This window comes from Podarcis pityusensis (genome assembly GCF_964106645.2).
Source record: "Podarcis pityusensis genome assembly, chromosome: 15".
Classification (NCBI taxonomy): domain Eukaryota; kingdom Metazoa; phylum Chordata; class Lepidosauria; order Squamata; family Lacertidae; genus Podarcis; species Podarcis pityusensis.
The window spans coordinates 36119669-36129142 of record NC_138040.1 but is presented as its reverse complement, the minus strand read 5'-3'; the positions used below and the strand labels follow the sequence as shown (position 1 = coordinate 36129142).

The 9474-nt window shown below is 48.1% G+C and overlaps 1 protein-coding gene across 4 annotated transcripts; it reads right to left on the bottom strand.

Annotated features, from left to right (window-relative positions):
• Positions 1-352: 352 nt before the first annotated feature.
• Positions 353-7844, bottom strand: LOC308463838 (uncharacterized protein). Of its 4 annotated transcripts, none has more exons than XR_013979735.1 (3): positions 7547-7844; positions 1754-1882; positions 353-895 (listed from the first exon to the last, which is right to left on the bottom strand). XR_013979735.1 is itself a non-coding variant. In XM_080982628.1 (3 exons), exons 1-2 carry the CDS (start codon positions 3052-3054, stop codon positions 1863-1865), a joined length of 741 nt encoding a protein of 246 aa, XP_080838754.1. In that variant the 5' UTR covers positions 3055-3175; the 3' UTR covers positions 353-895; positions 1754-1862. The 4 variants fall into 4 exon arrangements, 2 of the variants coding, with proteins under 2 accessions (XP_080838754.1, XP_080838755.1); XR_013979736.1 differs by lacking the exon at positions 7547-7844 and adding an exon at positions 2186-2323; XM_080982628.1 differs by lacking the exon at positions 7547-7844 and adding an exon at positions 2334-3175.
• Positions 7845-9474: the final 1630 nt, after the last annotated feature.

Genomic DNA, 9474 nt, shown 5'->3' with positions numbered 1-9474 from the left:
AACATCCTTTTCAATTCATTATATATCATTTCCCCGTAAGCTTTAACCTTACTACAAGACCACCACATATGCTAAAAAGAACCTTCTTTCTCTTTACATTTCCAACACTTGTTTGATTTAGATTTATACCTTTTTATAGTAAGAAAACCCACACAAGTGACACTGAGACAAATGCCCCCACATACACTACGTAGAAGAATAGAAGCATTCCCACCCCATCCCACTCACCATTGCCACCCCCTCTTGCCCCTTTTTCTTCCTAACCTAACACTGTATGTAACACTAATGTCTCACAACAAATGAAGCTGATCTGTGGAAACCGCAACTTGAAAAATGAGACAATGCACATATGTTTCAAAACTAATAATTCTTTAATGACAAATATATATATTTTTGAAAAGAAATGAAGCAAAGTGAGAAGGACCCTGGAACCTGTTCAGACAAAGCTGTCCTGCTTGTGGGAGACCTGGCACACCTAACCCCAATAAAGAGAACCCCCCCAAAGATAAAATCCTACGAGACCTAAAAGGAAGCCGAAAAGATAGAGAAAGGGGGCATCCGAGGGAACAAAATCACCTTGGAGGAAAGGCCTAAAAAAACCACCCTGAAGTCAAACCTCCAGTCCACCCCATCAGGGGATGAAAGACACACGGAGCCTCCGGAGGAAAGGAAAACATCGAGCCAGGGGATGGCATGCTCCTGAATGTCATTTCTGAGTGCTTGGAGCAATCGTGGTACTCCTGGCCACTTTCACAGTTCAGCCCATCTGCAAAGGAGGGGTGGGCGTTGTAGAGGTGGCAGTCGTCGTGGCACCAGACACCTCTGCCCATTTCCGGTTCTTGGGCTCCTGCTGTCTGTCCTTAGCTGAGAAAGGCATCATAGGAAAGCGAATCGCCTGTGAGGAAGAGAACAAACTCCAGTCAAAGTCAGACCAACTTTGCACCTATGTGCCAATCCCTCCCTTGCCCATTTGTAAGGCAACAGCGGGGAAAAGCCAGAGATTCTGGCTACACACCATCGAGGCAAAGGAAACTGTTGACCTCATTTTTCCTCTGCTACAGCGTCACCTATATAATGGCCAGGGAGGCTGGTTTAGTCACTTCGAACTGTAAGGGAGGGAGGGGGAAGCTGGACCCTGTTGCACTCCCAATGACATCACCAGGGGGTGCAACAGAGTCACCGAAGGTCTATCATCCTTTGTAGTAAAAAAAAAATGGGGGGAGAGGCTTGTGGCAACACCTTGGGTTGCAGATTCCAAAGCAGCAGCTGCAATACCCCTCCCCCCGCAAAGTGTGACACAGAAGGTTAAAATGGTCTTTAAAGGTTGTCACACAAAAAACCATCCTCCCCACCCCTGAAGGGCCTCACCCTCCTTGCTTACTTCAGCTGGCCGTAACATTTTCACAAGTCGGGGGGGGGGAGTCACGCTACCTGCTGCTTCTCCCCAGCCCTGTGATTCCACGCCACAGCCACCCTTCCTCCCTAGAGGGGGGTGGAGGATGGCTATGGAAGGAGACCTAGACACAGTCCCAGTCTGGCAGGAAGCTTCTCACATGTGCACTAGGTGACTCTTGCACCACTGCCTTGCCATGAGATTTGAACCCGGGCCTCTCTGCGTCTAGTCCAACACTCTAACTGTCCCACACCACACTGCCTCTCCCACCTCCCCAAGGAGAAGACCCGGGAGATGGCAGTGAAATAGAAAGCGGTGGTCAGAGCAGAAGGACCTGAAGGAAGAAGGAGAGCCAATTACCCAAGGAGCTCAGCAGGTGAAGGTGGTCTTTCCCAGCCAGAATTCCATCAGCTGGCTTCCAAAAGCTCTCTTCCAAGAATCCCAGTCCTGGTCAAAATCCACAGAGCCATCACTCTGCCTTGGGAACACCTACAAGGACATGATGACAAGGTATCTTTTAGGCCTTCATTTGAGTCTTTTACATTTCATTGAATACAACCGTACATTCTTCCCTTGACTTCCCTTCCCCCTTCCATGGTTCTATATCTTTCTCCATTAAGATTGCCTGTTTTAATTTCCCCATATATTCCCATTTCTCCCTTCCCACTATATCTAGCATACTTTACACTACTGAATGTACAATCACCCTGCTAACGTTTTAACCCGATTAACAAACAATGGTGGAAATCTGCGGGGGCCCACACCACCAGGGAACCTGGTGGGGTTTCCCACTTGGCGTGGTCAACCGGCTCCAAAACTCCTTGGGCGATCAGCTTGTCCAGTTGTTCATCGACCTTAGCCTTGAGAACAAAGGGAACCCGGCGTGGCTTTAGCTTGATGGGGGCGACTTGTGGATCAAGGCTAAAGGAGATGGGCATACCTGTATATTGACCCAAAGTGCCGTCCAAAACCTCGGCAAAGTCTTTGACCAGACCCTCAGTCTCTGCGTTAGAGATGCAGTTGATGCCGGTGACTTCCAGGCTGAGGGCATCAGACCAGTCTAGCCCTAGGAGGCTTGGCCGCTGACCTTCGACCACCACCAGTCGGAGCAGGCTCGAAAAATCCTTGAAGGTGATCCGGAACCAGCCAACACCTACCACATGTACGCGGTGAGAGTCGAGTTGCCTTTTGGACACTCTGGGTACCAGTCTTTTGATGGTGCTCCAAGACACGATGGACAGGGCAGACCCAGTGTCGAGCTCCATGTCACATGGAGCTCCTTCAGTGAGCACAGTGACGTTCAGCTTGCGTCGCGTAGGCGAGTCAGTTTGGCCAATTGTGGTCCCAGACGGGCAGTGGCAGTTGGTGAGAGCAAAACAGCTTTCCTTGGCAGACTGGAGTGAAGACTTGGACTTGTGAGTCGGTGAAGGGGGGCGTGTCAGACGGAGCCGATTGGCAGACCTTAGCGATGTGGCCCCTTCTGGAACACTTCCAACAGATGGCGTCTCTGAATCAACACTTGGCACAGGAATGGTTGCCTCTGCAGCCGGAACATTCCGATTGGCCCTTGGACTTCTTTTGGAACTTCCTGCACTCCCGCTTTGTCTGGTGCACATCATCGTCTTCACTGGAGGATGCCTCATCACTGCTGGCCTCTTCATGATGCACTGGGACTGGCTTCCTAGCAAGACGCAGGCTGCTGGCCTTGCGGATCTCCTGGGCGGAGCTTTCAGCAACTTCCGAGGCCAGGGCCTTCTCAATAGCTTTCTGCAGTGTGAGGTCTGGCTTGGCGAGGAGACACCGTTGCAGACAAATGTCCCGGACCCCGCAAACGATTTGATCCATCAGAGCACCGTCTAAGTCTCGGAACTCGCAGTGCATTGCAACCTGTTGGAGGGCGGCGGTGTAGTTTTTAATTGACTCCCCCTCTGCCTAGTTCTGGTGGAAGAACGCATGGCGGGCAGCAATCTTGGACGGCTTTGGCACGTAGTGGTTGCGGAGCTTCTCTTGAATCATGTCCCACGGTGTTGCCTGGACTGCTACAGGCGCAACCAATGCTCGGGCCGTCTCGAACACCTCAGGCCCACAGAGGCTGAGTAATAGGCCCCGCTTACGCTCCTGTGATACTTCCGTCAGCTCGTTGGCTTGGAGGTAGCAGTCAAACCGAGCGAGGTAGGAGTCCCATGATTCAGAGGCTGGTGCAAACGGTGGTAGAGGCACAAGTGAAGCCATGGTTCCGATGCCGATGTGGAGGCGATGGATGGAACACAGTGCTCTAGCCAGAACGGTCAGCTCTGAATTGGTTCTGTTCAGTGATTTCGCTCGGTGTTTCGGTGTTTCTGATGGGCTGGGGTTGGATGGGGTGGGCTGGAGGGGCTACCTCAGGGGGCTGGGTGTCTGGAGGGTTGGGAGGGGGGCAAAGGTGACGGGGCAGGTAGGGGGGGACCCCAGCCAGAAATGCTAGACAGGGGTCTCCAGCGGGTGGGGAGGGAAGGGTGAGAGGGGGGTGCTCACCCATGTGGATACAAGCCAGATGTTAAGGGCTTATGGCAATCCACATGGGTGGGCGGGGAGAGGGGTGCCAGCCTCCACCGACATGGGGCTGATGGCTTGGGCAGGGAGAGGCGCTGGGGAGGGGGGACTGGGCGAAAGAAGTTTTGGGGATGTTTTTTGGGTCTTTCCTCCAAGATGATTTTGTTCCCTCAGATTCCTTGGAGGAGGCCCCCTTTCTCTACTTTGGGGGCTTCCTTTTGGGCCTTTTCTATGTTTCTCTTTCGGGGTTCTCTTTTTTGGGGATAGGTATTCCTATCACAGCATCGACTTCCATGTATGTTACGTTCTCTAAGTTGTCCAAAGATTTCATCCATTCCCCAGCTTGGTTTCCCCAGCCACTCTGGGCGGCTTCCACAGAGACCAAAAATACACTAAAATGTCACACATTAAAAACTTCCCTGAACAGGGCTGCCTTAAGATGTCTTCTGAATGTCAGGTAGTTGTTTATCGCTTTGACATCTGGTGGGAGGGCATTCCACAGGGCGGGCACCATTACCGAGAAGGCCCTCTGCCTGGTTCCCTGTAGCTTTGCTTCTCACAATGAGGGAACTGCCAGAAGGCCCTCGGCGCTGGACCTCAGCGTCCGGGCAGAACGATGGGGGTGGAGACGCTCCTTCAGGTATTCTGGGCCGAGGCTGTATTTTCTAATCTTAAGTCCAGGCTTCCTCAACCTCAGCCCTCCAGATGTTTTTGGCCTACAACTCCCATACAACTAGCTAGCAGGACCAGTTGTCAGGGATGATGGGAATTGTAGTCTCAAAACATCTGGAGGGCCGTGGTTGAGGAAGCCTGTCTTAAACCATAGCATGCTGTAAATTTTATATCCATATTTCATCTAGAACTCCCAGCAGGGAGGAAGGGCCTTAGCTAAGTGGTGGAGCATCTACTTTGCATATAGAAGATCCCATGTTTAATCCCTGACATCTCTCCACAGAGCTGGTAGAATCCCGTCTGGAATCCTAGGGAGCTGCTGCCAGTCAGAGTAGACTATACAAAGCTAGATAGGCCAATGATCTGACTTGGTGCAAGGCAGCATTCTATGCTCCTGTGTCAGATGGGCAAAAGGTCCAATCTTTTCATGAGGCTGCTTCGTATGGTCCCATGCAGTCTTTCTCTTATGCAGTCGAAGGATGGCTTTCTAACCCTGACATGGTCTGGATTTAATGGCTTGACCTTGGGAAGGCTTCAGCAGCAACTCTCCTTCCCCCAGCACCGCTTCTGCGTCTCCTTTTATGCACATTTTACAGGTTGCACATATATTTGGATATATAGCATCTAAATGGAGGGGGAGGACAGAGAGTGCATGCGGGGAAGAAGAGAGAAAGGGAGGGGGGAAAGTCCCTTTTATATCTGCGGGCTGCCTTCAGCAGCAGCAGCATTCCTAAATAGAAGAGGTTAAATATATTACTGCCATTACACTCTACAAGGAACACATTCCATAAAAACCAAGGTGCTGTAAATTATACAAATATGATGCTAACAAGGCAGGAAATGCACTGCTAATGAGGTCAGTGATAGAACTCCTGCAGTTCTGCAAATCATGTGCCAACCCAGCGCAGGAGGGGTACAAGCAGGCCTGGGTCAGCATTTTCTGAGCTGCATTCGCAGCCTGCTGTTTAGAGAATAGTTATACAGGTAGATAAAAAAATCTCCCCCCACCTTCTCTCCTTATTTATGTGTCAAATAACCAAGGCACCAGACGAGCCCGCTTTGCATTAATGTACTTTGCTATTATGCCTATTGTTCTGCAGTGCGGGGTAGGGAATTAGTCACTGCAATGTGCAAATATTGGTTACACTTTGGAAGCAAGCTTGCTTTTGTGTTCCTATCAAGCTTCCTCCTTGGAGGTATTAAACATGCTGCCATTAGAAAGGTTGTGTGTTGGGCTCTCGCTTTTTTAAAAATATATCTTTCTGGTTTAAACACAAAACGCACACACATATATTTGCTGAAGCTTTAGAAAACATCAGACAGCTATCCACTCAGCTGATGAGTTTCTAGCAACCTTCCTCTGCAAGGCAAGCAAGGGAGACAAAGGGCAAAACAGAAGAGGAACATAGGAAGCTGCCTTATGCCAACCATGTTGTCCATCTAGTTCAGTACTGCCTGCACTGGCTGGCAGCAGCTTTCCAGGGTTTCAGGCAGGAGTCTTTCCCAGACCTAGAGCTGGGATGCACATGCCTTTGTTACATCATAGTTGGACTACTGCAATACACTCTACGTGGAGCTGCCTTGGAAAAGTGTTCAGAAGCTTCAGCTGGTCCAGAATGCTCCCACCGGATTGCTGACTGAGGCCAGTTACAGGGATTATGTTACACCCCTAATAAAACAACTGATCCATTTCCAGGCACATTTCAAAGTGCTGGTTATGGCCTATAAATCCTTCCTATTTCTAAGATAAAGTTCATAGAGAAGGCTGTGCCCAAGTAATACTCAAAGTAAACCTATTGAATAAAAGGGGCTTAAGTTAGTCATGCTCAATGAATCTCCCTGGGCCTACTCTGAGAAAGGCTAACATAGGCACTGGGCAGCCCTTCATTTGATGGGCTGCTGGAGGACAGTCCTCTTGTTTGAATCGAGACATTTTTGCACCGGGGGCAAACCACAAAATGGCGCTCTTCTCCCCTGCCAGGGAAGGAGAGGTGAGCGAGATCTGCATCAGGAACAAGGGGTGTCAAATCAACCGTATTCGGTAGCTGAAGTGAGATTCTGAGGCTGCTGCAGGGAGGGAAGGGTCCCACTCTGAATCACATCAGGCAGGAGCACAGCCAGGAGTCTGCAGAGGGCAGATATATTACAGTATTTTAATATTTTTTTGGAAGCCGCCCAGAGTGGCTGAGGAAGCCCAGCCAGATGGGTGGGGTATAAATAAATTATTATTATTATTATTATTATTATTAGGGTGTGGGGATACCAGCAGCACCTCCTATTTGCCAACAGGCCACTGTAGAGGCAGCAGTGAGGGGGCTGCCAAGGAGGTGGCAGATCCAGCCTCCAAGGAGTGTGCCACAGCCATTTCTGCTAGTGCAGCAGCAGCAGGCAAGGCATTTCTTGGAGGCCAGATCTGCTGCCTCTGTGAATCCTGCAGCTCAAGGTGATCGGTTCACCTTGCCTTATACCCATAAGGCAAGGCCAGCCCTGTCATGTGTCAAAGACACATGAGAGCAGAAGCAGCAAAGCAGGCTGGGAAGTGCTGGGATTGCACAGTCATTTTGAAGGAGCATATTACAATATAATTGTTCTATTATGGAAGGACATGCTTAAATGTTACATTGCAAATGGGCCCCTCAGAATGTCTAGCCTGGGCAGATAGAGATAAAGAACAAGGATTTATTGTCACACCAGGATGAGGGAGGTTGCAGGAAGGAGGGAGAGAAGACCAAGACCTTATATGGTAATATAGGAACTTATTATAAGTTTCGATTTCCCAGAAATCAGGTGACTTTCAAGAAATCAGGTGACCTACAAGAGATCAGGTGGTATTCTATTTTGCAAATCTATATAAAGGGGCGCACCCTGACTACTGTGTACAGGTTGCGTACTGATCGCCCTGTGCCTTTGTTCTGCATATGCACTTCAAATAAAAATCCTGTTAATAACCTGCAAGAGCGTTTTGCCGCTTTGTGTGAATCTGTGCTTCAGGGACCCAAATAGCAGATATGTGTGGTCCTTCAATTTGGGCCTACTAAAGTTATTCAGGCCTAACTGCTAACTCTGACATGTGACTTGGCAGCCATTTTCTCTGTGTGTTCTCTGTAAGATTTCAGTCAGTCTGCCTCAGTTGTGAGCAGTATGTAATCTCAGTCAAACTGTTTGGAACCATGTTGTTTATGAAGAAGTTTATTTTAACTCAGTAAAGCTCTTATTCTTTAAAACTCTGCGTTATTAATTTACGCTGCGCGTCGGGCCGCGAGTCCAAAGATGAAGAGCCAAATGTGGAGAGAGCAGGAGAGCCCTTGTAGTTGTCCATCAACAATGAGCACCTGAATAATAATAATAATAATAATAAATTTTATTTATATCCCGCCCTCCCCAGCCAAAGCCAGGCTCAGGGCGGCTAACAACAATCAAATCATCAAACAATCAAATAGATGAAGAGGCTGAGGAGGCAGAACTGCCACCCGGTCACAGTCTTTCCCACTAGGAAGAGATGTGTTGTCCTTCTAATTAAAGGTAAAGGGACCCCTGACCATTAGGTCCAGTCGTGACCGACTCTAGGGTTGCGGCGCTCATCTCGCTTTATTGGCCGAGGGAGCCGGCGTACAGCTTCCGGGTCATGTGGCCAGCATGACTAAGCCGCTTCTGGCGAACCAGAGCAGCGCACGGAAACACCATTTACCTTCCCGCCAGAGCGGTACCTATTTATCTACTTGCACTTTGACGTGCTTTCGAACTGCTAGGTTGGCAGGAGCAGGGACCGAGCAACGGGAGCTCACCCCATTGTGGGGATTCGAACCGCCGACCTTCTATTGGAAGACACAAGAGCTTCCCACACTGGAGGAATGGCAGATGAAACTGATGGACTATATGGAATTGGCGGAAATGACTGGCAGAATCTGTGACCAGGGAGAAGAGTCGGTGGAGGAAGATTGGAAGAAATTCAAAGACTATCTGCAGAAACATTGCAAAATTAAAGAATGTTAGAGTGATGTTGGATTGAAAATAAGTGGCTTCCTGCTGTACAGGATTTAAAGTTATATATAGATTAAGATTAAGGATTAGGATTAAAAAAGTTAAAGGAAATGGAAATTTGGTTTTTAAGAGGTAAAATTTAATGTTATATTAAGATTAAAGATTGGGATTAAAAAAGAGGGAAAGAAATTGCTGGACAAACAATTTGAACTGGAATACAAAAGAGGGAGGTATGAGGAGGTCCAGAAAATAAGTAAATTTAAAAATGGAGATGAAAAGGTGGTATTGTTTTTAACTGTTTTCTTTTTTGTCTTTTGTTTTTTGTTTTTGTTTTTTTGGATTATGTATTGTGTATTTTTGAATTGTGTATTTCTTTTTTATGTTTAATTTTTTATTGATGTGTTCTTTTTATTGGAAACTTTAATAAATAACATTTAAAAAAACAAACAAACCACCGACATTCTGATCGGCAAGCCCTAGGCTCTGTGGTTTAACCCACAGCGCCACCCACGTCCCGTTGTCCTTCTAATTAAATCATAGTAATTTAACTTCTAAATTTGCATCCAGGCATATCAATTAAGATGGACCAATTTTATGCATATCTTTGTCACCCCTTTTAACCTTTTTGGGGTGATGTGTAAGTGCCCCTCCTCAGCCTAAACATGCAGCAGAATATGGCAGGAGTAGAGTGGGGTACCGTTTCAGCCTGCTATTTATTAGAAAGTCTGCATTTCTGGTCCCAATCTCTGGAAAATCCAGTGAGTCCTCATCACGCCCCTATGTTTTGCCTTTCAGTGTTAACAGGCTAACATTTTGCTAGTGGAAAAATTAGGTGACTTTAGACTCCAGGCTTAAATGTCTTATGGTGGAACTTCTGGACTCAATGGGCCAAACAC

Coding starts and splice junctions, on each gene's coding strand:
- LOC308463838 (XM_080982628.1), bottom strand. CDS start 3,054: ATGAAGAGGCCAGCAGTGATGAGGCATCCTCCAGTGAAGACGATGATG. Junction 1,883..2,333: donor CACTTTGGGTCAATATACAG/GTATGCCCATCT, acceptor ATGTCCTTGTAG/GTGTTCCCAAGGCAGAGTGA.